The 20720-nt window shown below is 31.9% G+C and overlaps 1 protein-coding gene across 2 annotated transcripts in view; it reads right to left on the reverse strand.

Annotated features, from left to right (window-relative positions):
- Window positions 1-4098: 4098 nt before the first annotated feature.
- The window catches only part of LOC123720751 (irregular chiasm C-roughest protein-like), a 78187-nt gene continuing 61565 nt past the window's right edge, over window positions 4099-20720 (reverse strand). For both annotated transcript variants that reach the window (XM_045677498.1, XM_045677499.1), the window contains exons 8-22: window positions 18642-18717; window positions 16751-16833; window positions 15223-15325; window positions 14898-15031; window positions 14687-14810; window positions 10612-10757; window positions 9752-9905; window positions 8958-9196; window positions 8117-8278; window positions 7656-7759; window positions 6727-6875; window positions 5909-6085; window positions 5565-5671; window positions 5093-5195; window positions 4099-4363 (exon numbers count right to left, since the gene is read on the reverse strand). In XM_045677498.1, coding sequence (XP_045533454.1) covers window positions 4326-4363; window positions 5093-5195; window positions 5565-5671; window positions 5909-6085; window positions 6727-6875; window positions 7656-7759; window positions 8117-8278; window positions 8958-9196; window positions 9752-9905; window positions 10612-10757; window positions 14687-14810; window positions 14898-15031; window positions 15223-15325; window positions 16751-16833; window positions 18642-18717 — 1899 coding nt within the window. In that variant the 3' untranslated portion in view covers window positions 4099-4325. The remainder of the gene's footprint in view (window positions 4364-5092; window positions 5196-5564; window positions 5672-5908; window positions 6086-6726; window positions 6876-7655; window positions 7760-8116; window positions 8279-8957; window positions 9197-9751; window positions 9906-10611; window positions 10758-14686; window positions 14811-14897; window positions 15032-15222; window positions 15326-16750; window positions 16834-18641; window positions 18718-20720) is intronic.

A 20720-nucleotide genomic window follows, 5' to 3' on the forward strand; every position in this document is an offset into this window, starting at 1 on the left:
ATGTACATGTGCTTTAAATAAATCCGATAGCAAGCGCTTTTAAGGAACAGAATATCCAATCGGTTGATTGGTCACACAGTTTAACCAATCACAATCAAACCACAATTCCGTATCCAAATCTACACTGTGAAACCCAGGGCTTTTTCTTACAGTTTCGTTAAAAAAAAGTTCCACTTATTTTGAATCTAACATATCCCAACATATTTATATACAATTTAGTCTATTTATCACAGAAAAATAATTATTTACACAAAGCATGACCTTCGAATCTAGAAGAGTAAATGTATATTAAAAAGATTTTTACAAGGCGAGGTATTGATAAAACTGTCATACTCTTTATAGTACAGGTTGTCAGTTGTAGTACAACAAATTTACAGTTAACATTTATCTTTTTTGTTTAATTTTTTTTTAATATTTGTTCCTACAGGAATAATATTTTCGTAAAATATTATCATTTTAATATAATACAAAATTAATTCTGTAATTAAAATTAGTATCGATGCTTGACATACTCGTGCTTAAAAAATTAAAGAAATCCATTAATTTGTCTAGGCCTTTTACAATTGACTAACAGTATACTTTAGTACCTTTAGTATAAGCGGTTCGAAGCTCAGTATGCAATAAATAAATCTCTAGGAAAGAAGGGAATTCGAAAATTATAATAAGTAATCAATTGAGAAATTAAATGTCGAGTAAACGCGCGATAATTACGTTACATAGACGCGCGTAGATTAAAATTATTGACCTACAACTTGATAATAATTTTATATTATCATTTGTGTTAACTTCATACTGGGTATTTTAACTTTTATTACATTTTATATGTGGCCATCTTTATACAATCTATAGTTAATATAGACGCTGTATTTGATGTGACGACTGATATCGTCAAGAAACAGAATAAAGAATACTGAGCTTCAAAAAACCTATAGAATTAATCCTAGAAGTATGATTTGCAACAGTAATTGACAATAGTAAGAAAGATCCTATTCGTTGCAAACGATATATAAGTTCGATATATGCGGCCTATATAAAACGTGGATTGTACCGTTCCTGTTACCATAGTAACGGTAACCATGGTAACAAAAACAGCCAAATAGGCCGGTGGAGTTAGATACTACAAGATTGCTGAACTCTAAAGAATAAGTGTGCCAGTTAAACGCAGTACATATAAATTGAAGTCATATGATATGTTGCGTCTCCTTTGAAAAAGAGGTATGATATGTTTATGTCGCTTAGTTTATAATTATAATCTTTTTGATCAAAATAACTATGCGATATTTAATTTTTCGTAAACCAACAAAGGCTTACCAGATCTATAGTAATAACAGCCCACGAAGTACACGATCGCAGGTATGTTGCTGGCTTTTTAAACCCTAAATCGTAACGACGGACATATAGATAATACGACGATTTTCGCATACTGTCTTGTAGTTCGATTATGAAACTCGGCTGCATAAAGAATTTATTCAACAGACATAAACCAGGAGTTATAGGAGAAGTCAGTACGTGACCAGCCAAGCTCCGGGGTCAGATAGTTGACATACAATATCTTAAAAGTACCCTCGGCCTATCGGGCGTAACTTATGGTCGATAAAGCAAGTTATTAAAGTTTCATTACAACAGACAACCCGACCCCAATTAACCGATATTAGACCGGTATCGTTAATTTTAATGAGAGGTATTTGAGTTAATCGATACTTTGTGACAATAGAAAAGGCTCAAAAATATTTTAATTAAATTCCAGCCGTGTGTACCTGAGCCAGGTGGTGCGGCATGACACTCTTTCATAAGGGTTCAAATTCATTCAAACTACGTGTAGAAGACAAAAGTCATATCGTCGTAACGTTAGTAGACGCGTATTTCGACTGCAAAAGAGCTGCGTAAGATAAGACCCGGTTCACACGGTTCACGAGACTGACGGCCAACCTCTAGTAATGGAGAGGCACCAAAAGAAGAAGATAATTCCTAGAGTGGTGAAAATTTTAAGCAGACGCAACGGCCATTGGATCACTTTGTGTGTAGAAGTTGACCAGTCACGTCTTTTGTTTTGCTGAATTTGACTTAGTATACAATTTTTCGAAATATAACTTCATAATCAAATTTATCTTGTGATTCATTACATTTTCACAGCTGCGATTGATTTTATTTATGACCATTTGAATTGAAGACTATGAATGGACAAAGTATTAAACGCATTGTAATAATTCACACATACGCTACCTGTCCAATATATAGTCCGACTTCTTGTAAACAATTTCGATATAGGTCTTAACATATAGCACTGATGTAGCAACCTTGGAATCTAAATACCGGTGTAAGGAATGATAATAGATTTTCATGATAGACTTCATAAAGCACATAGAGAGTGATTATAACAAATAAACAAAAAATTCAGTAGAACGTTAAATTGTTATAGTTTGTAACTAGAACTTTAAGTTTGCAAGAACCTAAGAGCCAGCATCTACAGCATTATGAAGAAAAGTTCGTCAGTTATACGCTAAGTAGATTCCAACTCGGTGTAGGTCAAGCGAATTGGTTTATTTAGGTCATACTAACAATACCGCAAAGTTCAGTATTGACGTGGAAACGACATATCAGCAGAATTTAATTTAAACTTGAATTGGACGTTTCGTAGGGTATTTTTAACTTAAATTTTTATGTATACACATACATATATTGTTTTAAAATAGTAATGTACTTAGGAGTGGGAGGTTCTGGGTCTAAACGGAAGTCCGAACGCGTATCGTTCCAAATACGTGTAAAAACATGAGAAGAAAAATCGATTGAGCTGTCTCTAATTTAATTACTAAGTAGTTAGTAGTGGAAAGCACAATTGGCGAAGAAAACTAATAATGTCAATAGTGTCATACTTTCGGAAGTTATATCCAAATTAAAAAGTTTACATAAATTTACTAAGAGAGTTAACAATTAATTAATTAAGTTATTACAGCAATTTAAAACACATTTTACCATAGTTTTAAAGCAGAGTTATCCCTGAAGTCGTGACTGTAAACCTGTATATATGTACGCCAATCATCATCAGCAAATGACGTCATTGCAAGGAAATCGACATATCTAAATCTATAGAATCGACGTCGTGTATCACTCGCCTTGTCCAATGAGACAAATACCAAAGTCTAAGGCCAAGATGAAGACCAAGAAGAAGAACTTGTTATCATAAAAATAATTATACAATAAACTTTTATAGATTTTTTTATAACAGGAGACAAACGTAAAGCTCACCTTATGAGGCATGTTAACTGATACCGCTGCCCATTGACACTCCAATGCCAGAAGACTCGCAAGTGCATCGTCGATCTTATAAGAATTGGTACGGCTTTGAGAAAGAAGAAATTGATAGAAAATTTATATTAAAAAAGCCAAGCTTATTAAGCGCTATTAGAAGAATGTTAAAACTTCTATAATAACTGGGGAAATATTGTTTATAAAATACTAAAAATATTTATTTGCTCATTATTGTTTTATTTGATATTTTAAGCCTTGTTTCAATGCATGAATCACCAAACAGATATTTCTTTTGTATTTATATCAAATAAAATGTGATGCTTTACTAATGAAATTAACACATATCGACGAAAGGCCATTAAAAGTTTTTGTTCTTTTTTTGAAAATGAATATATTTTAACGTTGATATATTTATTTTAGTTTAAATTACTGTCATTTAGGCGTTGCATATGATTTAAATAATCTTGACGTGTTTTATTCTTAGCAAATTATTATATCGTTTTTATATCAAGTTATCAGTTCCTAGTATATTTCATATCAAGATTCCTTTTACGATAAATTTTAACTAATAAATTCTATCAAATAGTGAAGTCAATGAATATATCGTACAATATTTACAACGTAGACGAGATTCAGTCAGATATAAAATTGACTAATTATTAGAATTTTATTCTCTAATCATAAAAGCACTAAAAATCTTATTTATAAACACATTTAAATAAAAAATGTATTTTAATGAATGTCCCTTAATTTTTATAGCATTTTGAAAATGAAAGGGACATATCAAGAATGTTTATAAATAAGATCCCAATTGAAGCAATTAATTTAGATGAAAAAAATAGATTAGATTACACATTTTCATGCCAACAATAAAACATTAATAAACTATAAAAATTAAAACTAATGTACAAACATCTTTAAAAAACCCACATTAACAACTATTATAGTTAGGAAATCGCAACCACTTATCACTTCACTTAAATCGTTTATTTTTCACTATCAAAGTTCACTATGTTTCGCTATTCACTAGTTTTGTCACTTTTTACTTCAGCAAAGTCTATTTACCGGATTGCCGGTTATACGTGTGTTGCTAGTGGAGTTTGAATCGTGCAACCTGTAAAAATATTCTTTGATAAGTAGACTTAATAATAAAACACCGGTAATAAAAGACCTAAACCAATGTTTTATATTTTAACGACATTAAGAAATATTAAGAATACTAATTAAGTGTAAACTCAATGTAACGTTCGTCGATTTAACGACAAACTCTCTAAAGCGTCGATATCAATTGGTTTTGGTTGGTTTAGCTTGTCATACAGTCTACAAAGCATTACACTCACTCTCAATAACGACAACAATTGAGTCATAAAGTACTATATTATAAGTTTTATATAATTATAAGTTTTTAATAATAATACATAGCTTCAATCCGTTTAAAAAGTGTTATCGTAATAAAGTACATCTTTTTGCTGAAATTAGTAAAAACTGTACAGCTTTGTAACGTACTATTGTCGCTTTATTATATTATTTATAAACTCGACTGTCGGTAGCATGCATACGAACTTTCTAAGAAATTCGTTTATTGATTACAAATTCAGATTGCTTGCACGTGTAGACAGTTGTTGACCATGGCAAATGAGTATGGCTATACGTTTTTCTTGTCTCAATTAAGAAATATTTATAAAAAAACATAAAATGCACAGCGTCGTTCTATAGAGTTAACACTGTATGTTTAATTAAATAATAATTAATGTTACAGTTATATATAAATGTAATTTTTTTCTTCGTTAAAAATGTGTATATTACTTGTAAGGTACAAGTCTCGTGGGGAAGCAGATCTTACCTTTTTTAGTAACGGTAGAATTACTCAATGTTCTATTTGATGGTGCTAATATGTAGTGGGAACTGGGCGATTGAGGTGTGGTGGAAGATGTGGCCACGCCCAGCTAAAATAAAAGGAATTTACTAGAGTTTCACTTTGTACATTTTCTCAGACAGATGGAATAGTGGACAGTGAAAAGCTGGCATATAAATATTTTTAAATCAACCAAGGCATGTCTTGAATGTGGTATTATTTTATTTAATGTTTATTTCAAATTATATTTAAAAATAGATAACAGTTTCGCAACTAAATTTGGAAATTGAAAAAAAATAAAAATTATTACTATTATTAATACCAGGGCCAGATATCCTTCTGGTCCCTTTATAGACAATTTTATAGGTATGTAAAAACTAGAATATTAACAAGTTTTTATTATTGATTTCAAGTCTTTGATTATTAAAGTTATACATTTTATAGTTATTTTTATACTCACAGGTGGTTGCACACTGTCAGTAGACATAGTGGAGTTAGTAATAGGACTCGTTGCGCATTGCGGGGACGCAAGACTTGTAGGAGACGTTATGGAGTGGGATGAGGTACCTATAAAGAAATGTTTAGTCTACATCCGAATTGAAATTATGAGCTGGGTTCAACGAGACAAACTAACGAGACTAAACTGTGATGATTAAAACGAAATCGACGACGAAACGAAAAAACGAGCCTGTAGCCAATGAAGATCACATCCACAGCCCATGACCTTCCACAGAATCCAAAGATAATGATTCTTTTACGTTGTAATGAAAAATATCTCTTATTATATTTGTTTTAATACCTCACCTGACGGTAATATAACTGAGGTTCTAACAGATGAGTAAGGCGGTGGAGCTGGCGTGGAAGCAGGCTTGGCTGTATTTACTGTAAACCCGAGACCACTTCGAAGGTGCGGGTTTCCGTATGTCGCTGCATATCGGACATCCACGCCATGGATTATACCTCCATTGGGAATTCGGTTCCCTGCAAAGATATTATAATGTGTTTTTTTTTCATAAAAGGCTTCTAGTAAGTAAGTAAGCTAGTAGTAGAAACAATTTGAGTAATACCTTGTAGTTAGTCTATAAACAGTCAAGTTATCTAGACCTAACTAATAAACTGAATGGCTTAAACAAGTGAAGCCGCTTTGATTTCCAAGAATAATACAGTCAAAACGGTTTACAACGACATCGTTTATTTATTTATTTACTCGTTCTAAGACAATGTGCATGCCTTAAAAAATACAAGAATGACATCACAAGTTTAACACACATACACAACAATTTTTAGAACATAAGTAATCTATCAAAGGAGAAAATTAAAACAAACAAACACAATAAAAAAACATACCGGTTAAATTACCAAAATCAAAGGTCCAGGCGAAATTCTATTGTATTATGTACTTAACGTCATCGGGTTTTACGACTAAATATGAATAGTCCCTTCGATGTCGTTACAACAGATTTTGACTATAATCACGCGTCAGGCTTTATACCTTCATCGCGTTTGTGAGCCTAAATTATACTACAATCCTACTCCACATAGAAGAACATTAGATGACAATTTTATAGCTAGAACATTTAAATTTTGAATGTCGAACAAAAAGATTTTAAAATTAAACTTACCTTCAGTACTGGGCACACCTAAATTATTCAGAGCATTGGAACTATCTTGGCGTTTGGCCGATCGTTGTAAGGAATTGTTCTGAGAGCCATTCCCACTGAATTGCACAGACGGCGTATCTATACTCCTTGGTAGGCTGCCGTTTATTGATCTGAAATTGTTGTATTTTAATAACGGATTCTTGAGATAACAGGTATTACGAAGTTAAACAACAGGTATTAGAATAATAACTATAAATTAATACTATGACGGTTAGAAACATAAATTAACGGTTTTAGATACAATACTGCTAAATATAATATGGAATTAAATAATTTAATGTAACAGCTAGTCGACTAGCGGTCGCAATGAATATAGTATATGGTTACGTTCAAATCTAGTCTCAATACTATACAGCTGTATAACAACTCAATGGCATAACCACATTGATTTATACATACGTACAAAACATATATATTTTTTAAGTGAAACTTCTTTATCGGCGTTGTAAAAAAAATACCGTCACAGTTATCGGTTACACGTCATATTTTTCTTGTCCCTACCACGGTTGATTCGAAGAGATTCGAAGCCATTAATATATAATAACGATAACAATGATAGTAATAATTATACTACAGTTAATGAAATTTATTATTTGTATTAATGTTTATGAAAATCCTTTTGTTAAACTATATCTTATTTAACCAAATTCTGTAAAGTTGCATATAGTAGATCATTTTTCGAAAAATAAGGTCATAAAGAAGTTTTACTTCTTACGTGTGTACACTAGAATGCGCGCACATTTTTTAATTTTATATATTACAGAATTTGAAGTATATTTTTTAATGTAAATTCCTCTGAAATTCCATTATCAAAGACTTTTAAAGCAAATATTTTACACTTTTGGCAACTCTAACGATGTTCTAAATTCAAGAAGCTTTCAAAGACTTACCTATTCGGTGTGAGCTTATCAGCGGCCATCGTGGGTGACTGCACCCTCAAAGAACCGGGCGTGTAATCATGACCGTAATGGACGTACGTGGAATAACCATTCACCTGTTGTAAATGTTGCTTTAATGGCATACTAAAGTATGAATATATAGAGTAAAAGATTTAGAAATTTTAAATATTGCTGTCTCTTTTCGCTATGTGAACATATAGAAAGATAGTATGAATTTTTTTATGCAATTTGGTCAATGGTTTCATGTAGTGATAATTGACACCGAGTTTTAATAATTTACAAAGAAAATGATGGATATAATTTCATTATATTTATGGTATTACACGTAGCTTAAGTATCTACTATCTGTATTATTTCTCCCAGGACTAAAATCATCATAAGTTGTATGAAATGTCATTCAAAATAATGTAGTGCTTATGTAAACTTATGTGAGAATTAATTAAATTATTTACCTTATAATCAGAATACGCAGGATCACTATAGTCATTGCTATATCTATATGGGAATGTATTTGCCTGGTTCACTGATAATGGTACAGTACCAGCCAAAGGTATGCCACTACCAAGCTTCGCATTAGAGCAAAGTGTACTGTCAGATCCCGTGTTTGAATAGTCCTAAGAGGAAAAGTTCTTTAGAGCTTTTGCTGTTAATTTTAAGTATTGCAGTCTAACAATTGGTGTTGGGGCAGAAATATGTCTATTGTCTATTTTAGTTTTTTCTAAAATCAGATGGCAGATGGTAGATCAGTTTTAGAGTTAGAAGTCCCAAATAAGCGCTTTAGTAAATTACCATTATCGGTTAGATATTTATTTGTAATTTAGTATAAACATGTTTAGTACCAGTTTGCAAATAAAATAATATAAACTCTTAAAAATTAACTTCTCAATCACTTTATGTACTATGTTGACACGACATACAATTTTAAGTTAAAATGTTTTCAATGTCACATATCACATTAAAAACTAATGTCATTATAAAAACTAATATAAATATGCTTTGATTCCGACAACTATACATTTTTAAATTACCAAAACAGATACTCTTACTTTACAAACTTTTACACATTTAAATAAAACAATGTTTTTAACGGATTGAAGCTATGTATTATTATAATATATATAGCCACGCACGCGTAAAGCACGCGAAACGTCGGAAAAAAATATGTAAAATAATTATAAGTTTATAATAACACATAGCTTCAATCCGTTAAAAAAGTGTTTTCTTTAAAAGTAAAAGCTTATCAAATACATTTTCGTTGAGAGTAATATCATAATGCTACAAATATCTACTCACAATTTCACAGCTTCCATTTGCTTGTCGCAACTCCAACTTCAAGTCACTAATATTAGAATTCCTATCATTCTCTTTATACAATTCTTCGGCAGTCACTGTCACATCTGGCTTTTCCGTCACCTGTGCTTGCTTGTTTTTCCGCTGTTTCCGTTGACACAATATCACCAGCATTATGACTGCTGCCACCATGATGGTCCCAGATGTTATGCCAAATAGGATTAGTAGAAGTGGAAATGATTCTAAAACATATGATTGTGGTTTTAATCATGAAAGTGCAAAGTTTATTTTATTTTAATTCTGTATTTTTTATTTAATTATGATATAGAACTGGTTAACGCTCGAACGGTGAAGGAAAACATCGCGAGAAAACATTTCCTCAGACTTTAAAAGTCGTCAGCGTGCGTCAGGCACAGAGGGCATATCACCCACTTGCATATTAGATTAACAAATGATCCTGTATCTAACATATATATATACTAAACATATAAACATACGTATATATATGTTTACATATCTTGTGATATCTTGTAAACATGTATATATATACTATAGTTATGAAAACAAATAATTAATAAATATTACGAAACACAGAGACTAAAATATTTACACAATTCAGATGGACCAAATCACTCGTTCTCCTTTTCTAAAACACAATACAAGTAAGAAAGTAAGTAAACAATAATCCTACAAACTTTATAAACATATAACTTCCCTGTGAAGACGTGAGAAAAAATATTCAACTATAATGGGAATTGCGTTTTCGGAGCTTAATGAAAAATTTGAAAATTACATACTTGTAGGCCTCAAAACTATATCAATTATATCACTGCCGTAGTCATTAGACACATTACATCTGTAGACACCAAAGTGCTTGGACTGACTCTCTCGGATGATAAGTGTCGAATTTACAACACCACCAGCTTGGATGTCCTCTTGAAAGGCATAGTCCTAAAATAGTATATTAAATTTCACAAATGCATGTTTTTAAATCCATATTAAGCTGTCTTGGCTATACCAACGGTGAAATTTTATAAAAGAAAAATGGCGTGAACAACAATTTGTTTAGTTTAGAAATTTATACATACTAGGCGATTCTTTTAGTGACCTCCTTAAGTAATATCAATAGAAACACCATCTAATTGTTCTAACAATCAAATTAGAGCAATAAAACTGACACTGTCAAATATATCCAAGTAATAAATATGGGACATTACATAAAACTAAAATAGTTTTATGTAATGTGCCGACATAAACAGGAAATAATTTGTTTTAATTACTTTTCAGCAATCATGGTTAGCTAGAGACTCAATGTAAAACAATATTTTAATATAAAGCATATCTTGTTGTAAGAATTCTAGAGAGTAATATTCTGTTGCCTTTAGCTTCCAGTTTAATTTACATTAAAGTGTTTCCGAGATACGTAACCTTTCCTAGAACTTTTTATCAAATACAATTACAGAAGTCTCTTTTTAGCCAATTTAGACTAGTTTTCAAAACGATTTTATTTTTTAATACATCACAATAAATGTGTAAATGTAATAGTTATGGAATACAGTTTCAATCAATCACTCATTCGTGCCTTTGCGTAATGTTCAATCATAATTGAAAATAGCCGCTGTAGCCGGGTCCTTGAGAGCTTAATTTACAATCTCACCTGATCATGTACACCATCAATCTCCTTTCCCTCGAATGTCCAAACGATATTATCGATTTTTGGAACTGCGAACGCGGCACACTCAATATTCACTGTGTCACCTTGCGACCCGAATTGCGTGTGATTTGATAATATCTTCGGTGGACCTGGGAACAATGGCATTCTTATAGAAGAAATACTACACAATTATATGACGAATGTAACGAACATATATTATAAATATGATTTAATGATGATGAATTAAATTTAATTTAATTTAAATAGACAGAACTCTAGAAGTAGGTAATATCTAGTTATTGAGCGATATTATCATTCCTCCATCTAATCAGATTATGATTATTGAAGTGAAACTTGTTTATCGCCGTTGAAATAAAAATTACCGTCACATTTTTGGGTTACACGTCACATTTTTCCGTTACGTGCCATCATTTTCTTGTCCCTACCACGGTTGATTCGAAGAGATAACAATGATTGTAATAATTCTGTTACAATTAATGACATTCTGTAATAATCTTAGTAGTATTGAGGTAAAATGAAATAATTGTATTATTTGTATTCGTGTCTACGATAATAAAAGTATTTTGTTAAACTTTACCTAATTTTATTTTATTTAACCAATTTCATAAAGTTGCATATAGTAGAGAATTTTTTTGAAAAATAAGGTCATTAAGAAGTTTCAATTCTTACTTGTGTACACTAGTACACGCACACATTTTTATTTTTGGAATGGGTCCAATTGAGGTTGGCTGTTGAATCCCATCAAGCTACGATACGCTAAGTAAAACCCATGTTTCGAATAACCTATCAATTACCAAGAGGCTTTTATTTTCATCAATTTAATACGATTATAGCACTTTTAATGGGATAAATTAATTTAACATATTTCTTAAGGTTTTACGATAATTTTATTCATATATCGGCACCTGACCAACTATCGTTTCTAATCTTGATTAATTTTGACGCTTACTGCGTTTAAAAACTTTAATCCATTTAACCAAATAAGGTCTGTGGATTTATTTTTTTGATTTATAGTGAGAATTGTTAATTGTAGGTGTATTATAAGAATGAACTAAGATTAAGAATTGTTGTTATATAATGGTAGCACTATTTTGATGTATTTCGTATATAAATGTGACAGTTGTACATAAATTCTTATCCTTTATTATATTTCCAATATTGTGTACTGTCGAAACATTGTGATTTGTGAAGTTTGACATTCAACAATTAGTTTAAGACATATAATATATGTAGCGAACAATGACATTACATTAAAAAAATACATTACATATATGATCAAATATTTATAATATTAATCAAGGATAAGGCAAGATTTTTGAGGTTTAAATTTGAATAATATAGTGTTTGGTAACAGTGTATGTATATTTATTGATCATATAAAGCCAATATACAAGGAGAAGACGACAAACTGGCTTTAAAAAAGTATACACCGAAATCACCAAGGGGTATAAGGAACCAGATTCTCGAAGATTCCTGATTGTTGAACAAAATCCAAGAATGTTCGTGCATCAAGGGAACAACGGAAGAATGCTCTCAATTTAATAGTGTTTACCACACTGAAACTTTTCCTGTCAGCGATTTACGGCAAAAATCGGTAATCAAAGATTGTTATTATACATTTTGGTCTATTTATTGAATTTAACTAAAATTTGTTAATTGTGCGGTATATTGAAACATTTTCTTAGTGTATGGTTGGTAGTAAGTAAGCATTATTATTTACGAGTAGGGGCGTATGTTTTAACGTAAAGTTCAGTTGATTTCAATACATTAAACAAATGAGGCAGCTTAGTTTATGTTTTAATTTAAGTCGTGGGATAGAGTTTAGAGTTTGAGTTTTTTTTGTTCTCATACAAAATGTTTTATAATCTAATAAGACATATCACTACAACTATGGAGCAGTAACACAAGTAACAAAAGCCTTTTGACCGTGAAGACGAGCGTTTGGACCCCGGTGTATTATTCATTTCTCTTCTAATTTGCAAAACGAAGAAACAAAAAGAAAATTATCTAATTCTTTGAAGAACCAAAAACTCCTTGATAAAAAAAATCATTGACATAGAAGCCACTTGTAATAAAAGTGAAACAGACACAGAAGTGTCTCTGCCCCCATTCCATAGATCGGAAGAACACACATTGCCATTCAATTAGTTTTAAACCGTCGCCGAAGATTTTTCTATAAAATTTCTATCTAAAACTCTAAAAATTCACAAAATATAAAGGATAATTCTAACCTCTCAGAGGAAAGCAGGTATTACAAAAGATTTAAGCAAAATTCCTAAAAGTAGACTCAGCACTTTAAGACTAAAAATTCATACGATCACTCTTTTATTTAAGCTGAGCGAGCTTTTTAAGTTCTTCGAGAAAAGTGTTTACGCAGTCCACGCTTTTACTGTATAAATTGCGACCCAAATCCTAAATTTATAGCTGTTTTATCTCAATTATAACATATGTAATATAACTGTTGAGTAATTAATAGGAATACTTTTTCTCTTTAAGATTATATTACGAACATAAGATTTGCCCAGGCGTCTTATAAATTTAATAGACTACAAGGCGTATAATTTATTTCCCACGAATCAGTACTCGTCTGGGTAGCAAGGTTCAACAATGTATCGTCATTCTACCAGAAATAGGTTTTGTTTGGTGGTAAAGATAATAACCAATTCTAATATTTACGTCATATTGGTAGACAAGAGAGCAATGTTGGTCTAGTGGCTTCAACGTGCGACTATCATCCCTGAGTCGTAGGTTCGATCCCCAGCTGTGTACCAATGGACTATCTGCCTAATTTAACACTTGATCGAACGGTCGATAACATCATGAGGATACCGGCTTGCCGTAGACTCAAATAGTCAACAGCATGTGTCAGGCACAAGAATCTGATCACCTACTTGCCTATTAGATTGTAAAATGATCATGAAACAGATTCAGAAAGCAACTAATATATTTATTTTATTTTAATCATAGTCAACAAAATATAAAGCAGATAATTTTGTAGAATTTTAGCTGGTGTTCACTTAAAAAAAATAATTTAGGATCATATACTTAGTAGCACTACTAAAAGCATTGGTTTCATATCTCTCAGTTCTTTTTTCATTGCGAGTAATTCTTTTGTTTCACTTTAATGTACGACCAATTTTTAATTGCGAGAGCCGAGCATAATTTTCAGATGCGATTACATTTTGTATCTATATCGTAAGATAAGAGTTCTGATGAATGGAAATGATTACTATATAGTTTCAAATTTAGAATATCAATCAATAGCTGTGTGTTAAGCATAATTACACAGTACTGCCTTTATCATATTATTATGGCTGTTTAACTTTGAAGTTTCAAAACATTTTTCAGTTGAAATAAAGAAGGAAGCCTCCTATAAAGATTATAGGAGGAACAGGGATTAGTAGATAGACATACATAAACAAACATAGAAAATTATCTTTGTATAAAATTTGTACATTTGTATTTTCAAATATCAAGACACATGTTACCTGGAAAACATTTTTATAAAAGACACCAGACAGGTCATATGAAATCGGAGCTAAGTCAATATCACTTAAAGATAAATCTATTAACATAGCTGGGGCAGCCGTCGAGAAGGCAGAAAATAATAAACGGCACAAATATAAGAGTATTAACTTCAACTTCGATTTTGTTCCTTTGGAGTAGAGACTCTTGGGCCGTGGGGTTTAAGTGCGCAGGCACTAATTAAAGATGTAAGTTGGCGCCTGGTAGATAGTACCTGTGACTCCAGAGCTGGTGCTTTGCTTCCTTCAACCAATAAGTATCGCAATACAGCGAGGAAATGTTGCCAGCGTTAAAGGTACACTGCCACAGGGACCAAACTTTTTGACATTGTTGTGAGTTTATTTTTAATAATTTTAATTATTACTTTGTGGGTTTAATAAATTTACATAAAGATAACTAATAAATTGCTTACTTTAACTTAACTTGACCTTTCATGAAATTGGTGCATCTAATGTTGTTCTCTACCGTTTCTATTACATTGTTTGTATATTGCAATGTAATGTTATCGATTTCAAATAAAAGTTTGACATACCTTTTATAAATATGGAGGCTTCTGCCTCAATCTCCTTGTACCCTTCGACGGAGGCTATACACATATACCGCCCTGATGTGTGCGTGTCAGCTGTTAGTGTGAGGTTAGCTGTTTTACCCACATTCTGCAAAACAATTATTATTGAAACGTATTAATCTCGGCAAATAACACAAAGCTCCCGCAAGTGTTATTCTAGCATTAGAAAACTTACGATATTAGTGTCTTCCTCCAAATGCAGCCACTTAAACTCTGGCGCCGGGAACCCATCCACATCGCAGCTGAGCGTCACTTGCTTACCCAACTCAGCTTCCACATCCATAGGACGGTTTCGAAACGTTGGAGCGTCTGTATGATTTTGTATAATTATTATAAAAAATGAATAAATATATGAAAAAACTAATTGCGATGGCGGACGACCTCAATTCAATTTACGAAAGGATAACTTTTTCGAGTTGAAAGGTACAGAAAATATTCCAAAAATACAGACATACGTTAGCATCATGAATGAGGTCTCAAAAAAATAACAAAAAACTTACAGGAAATTTCAAGTAATATTGTTTCTTCACTTTTACCAACTTCATTAAACACTTTACAGATTATTCTTGCGCCATTGTAACTTCTGGTGATATTCGGTATGAACTAAAAGAAATTAGTTATTATTAAGAAATTATTATTAGTTATACATAAGAGTTATATATGTAACAGTCTCTAAATAATGTTGGCCTATATATATATTAGAAAGGTACATAAGATAAGACACATAAAAATAAGATCAGAGACGAAAGAATTGTACTTAGAGCCACGCAAAAAAAGTGAAGTAGAAGTGGGCGGATCATGTAGCGCGCCTCACAGGTGGACGTAAATAGTAACTTCATGGAGAGGCCCAGGCGAACGATACAGAGGCAGACCTTCGACACTCGATGGGATGATAAGATCAAGAAAGTCGCGGCTCCTCAATGGATAGCATACAAATAGCTCGGGATAGAGAAAGATGGCAAGCCTTGGAGGCCTTTACCGGAGAGGGTTCCTGATACATACTAACTGTTACCAATATTTACTAACACAGGATAATCAGATATTAGTGTATCAAGAAAAAAGTTTTGGCTAAAAATAAAATGATAGAATGTTGGCGTCTCAACCCTGAGGTTTTCTTTGTGACAACGTATAAGCAATATATCGCAATTTTTGGGCAGTCTAAAAATAATGAAATGGTCAACGAAACAATTGCAATTCCCATATAATGTTGTAGTATGTCATATTTATTCTTGCACAATATAAAAAAATAACGTAAACATATTATGGTAAGCACCAACGCGGTTCGTTTAAGGTTTTCCATATGAAATAACAATTACCATAGGAAGCAATAAACGATTTCAATTTTAAAAACAATAAAACTAGTTATAATTAATGTTGCTCTTACCACTTTACTGGGTAAGAGCAATTATTGATTTTACAGTGAACAATTATTCTCCGTAATTTATGTTTATGTTAAGCACGTTGTTAAGTAATATTAATAAAATTTTAAATTTAAGGAAATTAACAGACTTAATATAAAATTTATAAAATATAGAATTCTGAGAAAAATAGCATGATTCTTGGCTATGCTATCAGAATATACCCACCGCAACTTCAAAACAAGAATACTTTATATTAAATTGTTTTATAAGTGTGAAATTAAAGTCAAAGCGGAAAGGGGTTCTAGAGTACAAAAGTCGACAATTACACTAGCGACCTTATTCGTATCTGTGAAAATTCCCCTTCTAGCTTATGACGGTAACGCCATTATTAAAAAAAAATCTCCAGTTACCATAATCTCGTGGGACAAAGATTTAGAAAAATGCATCGACAACTGACAAAATACTCAGTTTGCTATTCGTACAACCTTATATTTTATCTATGCCATGGACAAGTCACGAGTAATTGAAAGTAACGCGACAAATTTATCATCTGTCACATAACATCACGTTGACATGAATCGACTTTGTCAATTGTAAATTGAAAACTTCTTTGATAACTTAATCTATTAATATTCAGAAGCAATTAAAAACTTCAATAGATACTCACCAGTTCGGAACTGTTTCCAATTATGGAATCGTTTAAAATCCATCTGAATGTCAAATTACTTGGGTTCGCGTCCGCTGTGCACGCTGAAAAAATATGTTTGTGTCATTGATTGGAACTCTAACTGTTAAAAATGTAAACGAATTCAGTATAAAGTCTGAACCCGTAACACTCAGGTTTTAGACAGTTAATCGAAATGAGATCGATATTTAAATAGTTTAACATATTTTTGTAGGTGTCACAAATTGATGTTTATTTTGGAATTCTTTCAAAGACAGATGTGTCCTAGGACAAAGACAACGCAAGCTATGACTATGACAACTATCACAGATATAATGAAACTATTTATTATTAAAAACATAAAATCCAACATTTCAATAAAATAATTCTTATTTAAAATATCGTGTTTCAAAATAAGAACATCATATGAGGTAAGGTTGTATAACATACTACAGTCTATGGACTATAAATTTAATGCAAGCAAGTTTTAGTATTATTTAGTATATATTTAGTAGTAGCATAAAAAGTACTAAATTAATAAACCAAAAAAATGTGTTTTTGTCTGTGCTAAATCACTGCCAAATGTCAAATGTCGGGTGACAATGTCAGTCTGATTTTGACATACACATGAAAAGACGTAAGAGGCTGGAGCACAACAAAATTTTCGTATTATTTTAGATGACCATATTTATTCACAATCTACCTTAGAGAGAAGGTTAGGGTCGAGTGCATGAGGGACATGAACCACCATCGCCAGCAAAGGCTAGACCTAATCAGATTTGCATTAAAACTCCTTTGTTCAAATTCTGCTGGCGATAGTAAACCAGCGAAACAAAAGTTATACAAAGGTTTGATTCGAGGATACGGCTTCCCAAAACCCCACACAAATTCTTTAATTTGAGAACCATATTTGTATTATTGTCTGTATTGACTAAACATTCCAATTAATGTATTGTTTATTAATCCTATATATTCGCAGACACAATCCTTTTACAGTACAGAGTGATAAATTTCACACGAAAATAGGACAGAAATCTTTAAAACATTCAAAGAAACTTCTAGCAAGTTGTACAGAAATAATCCAACGAGAAACAGGGAGCTGTGTAATGACTGTAAATCCCATTGAAATACGAAATAATAGTGGACTACCGTCAAATGGAAAATGGAATTTTAGTATTTGCAGTGAAATTTAATCGTCCCAGCTTAAACCCCCTTTTGTAAAGCATTTGATTTAAAATTAAACAAGGCCTTTGTTAAGACGAAATAATTGTCATATTTCGTTTTTCGTCAGATAAGTTTAGTATAAAAATGTTATGTATATTCTCTTGATTTATATCACATGAAAAGTATCTCTGTCGTTGAGGTTTGACTCACATCCCTGTGGTATGTTCGATCCCTACCTGCACCTACGGACCTTCTGTCTATGTGCGCATAACATTCACTCGAACCGTGAAGAACATTGTTAGGTAACCAGTTGACCCAAAAAAGTCGACGGTGTGTGTCATAAACAGGAACCTCCTTGCCTATTGTTTGACAAATGATCATGAAACAGATTCAGAAATTGAATTTGCGCCACTGAAATTTGTTAAGGGATACGCGAGCCTCGACTTACTCCATATTATTTCATCACAAGTTAAGGACTAGCAAATTACTACACACTGTCACTGTCTTTGTTAGTACATAATATTCGTCGACTATATGGTGTAATCGGTTTTAACTAAATTTTAAATTATAAAAATTATCTTGTTTAAAAGCTGAGAATTATCAATAAACTGTTTAATACATAATCTGTAAATTATAACTAGTTCCTGAGCTGAGTTCCTGTTCCTGAGTTCCTAGCGCGTTAAAAAGCAAACACTCAACTCATATCTTTATAACATTAGTAAATACTTACAAAGCATAACATCCTTTCCCTCAATTATCCTATTTCCTGTTTTTATGCGAATTTTCACTTTCGGCGCAAATTTCACCTGTAAACAAAATAAACTATGTATAAACGTAATACAATATCATAATTTTAATTACACATTCGTCTCTTTCTGACGAATCCATAAACGCCGTGATGCTAAGAGACAAAGCATTACTTTTGTTAAGACGGTTAGACTGATAATTTGACGATAGAGGGCATGATATTGATATGTTTTTGTTCATAAGTCTTCTATACGTACACCAATTATTGTTAAACTGGAAATTGATCTTGGACGCTTTAACTACTGCGTATACAAACAGATCATATTGTTTTAATTAAACATAAGTAACCAATAATATTTCATAGCAAACAAACTAATATGTCATTAATAGTATAACATAATGCGTAAGGTAAATCGTAATTGTATTGCGAGATGGATTATCTCCGAAGATTTGATTGAAGCTGGTCATTTAGGTTCTAATACTGTTGATAATATAACATGGAGTACCGTTCTATAACTTATTACTTAGTAGTATAGTTAGGTTTGTTAAATGAAAGCATCGTCCTAAGTGTGTATAGTGTTTTAAAGCTCTTTTGATTTTTTATGAGACGGGAGGCAAACGATCGCGGCACTTAAACTTAAGTGTTCACCGCCGCCCATGGACATTCGCAACACCCAAGCTTTGCCAGTGCGTTGCTGTCCTTTAAGAAAGTGGTACGGTAAGATTCTTGAATTTTTGATGGCCCTTGTACTCTTTTGATTACAAGCGCTCACACATATTCAGAGTGGAAACCTAAGTATAATTTTCGTATTTCAAAGAGAAAATGGAATTTGACATTTGACTTCTATATACAGAATATTATACTATGTCTAAAAACAGTGTGAATCATATTCCAAAAAATACGAACATCTAAATATTAGATGTTAACCTTATTCTCACAAATGTTTCGAGTGTCGATCCATGGTGAAGGAATGTGAGGAAACGGTCATTTCCGTAACATAAGCATATGAGGGCAAAACTATAATAAGATAACAGCTATTTTTCTAAGCAAATCGTGTATAAATACATATTTTTATAAATAAATAAAGTGACTAAAACACGGGAAATTAATTTCACGCCGAAATTCTATTTACGTTCATAAATTCAAAGCGCGAAAATTCATTAAACGCATTCAATACTGGGAGGGTACAATAAACAAAATTCATTACCTTAAAAAACTCCCATAAATATTGGAGTGGGCTGAGCTACCATAAACTGGCGAATAATATATGGTTCGTTTTGACTGCATTTTTAAAGCCAACAAACCTATAGCAAATACAGAATCGGTAAAGTTTACGAGTTTTTTGGACGACAATATAAATCTTCGGATTGTCGTTCCTATGAACGGTAACAGTGCGTGAACCTATTAAGTATTTAATCGTAAAAGCATATTTTACTACGTTTTTAGCTTCAAAATAACATTTTCTATGTACCATTGTGTCTATGGTATATAGAGCATGGTATTTTTTTTAAGCTTTATTGTAATATATTCAAAAACTTGTGGTATTAAAAACTTAGACTGTTATTGTCAAATAAGGCTGTTCTATAAAAAGTAATAGCAAAAATCTTATCAATATACACGGTACAGTACCTATTGCGAACGCAATATTTGTTCATGTAAAAGGAGAAAAACGTAGTAAAACATGTAAGTGTATTACTAGCGGCAATTGTAAAGTCTATCTAAGGAAGTGAGAGAAGAGCCTTTTGGCCATGTGAGTTTCCATCAGGTGTCACTTAACATCAGGTGAGCCTCCTGACCGTCTGGCTCCAATTACATAAAAAATATCCTTTTCAACAAACTCATCAGCTTTAGAATATTGGTAAAGATTTGCAACACGCAAGTTGTGGAAACTGCTACATATTTCCTGTATAGTGCTTAGTTAGACATACTTTTGACTTCAGGATCCTCTTTTGGACCAATGAAAAATAAAATGATAAAACATATTTTTTATTTTACTCATTATAAATGCTTATGAAAAAAAAATTGATACTTATACAACGCAGCCATTTAATTTTGAACCGC

The sequence above is a fragment of the Pieris brassicae genome, chromosome 2 (genome assembly GCF_905147105.1).
Source record: "Pieris brassicae chromosome 2, ilPieBrab1.1, whole genome shotgun sequence".
Taxonomy (NCBI): domain Eukaryota; kingdom Metazoa; phylum Arthropoda; class Insecta; order Lepidoptera; family Pieridae; genus Pieris; species Pieris brassicae.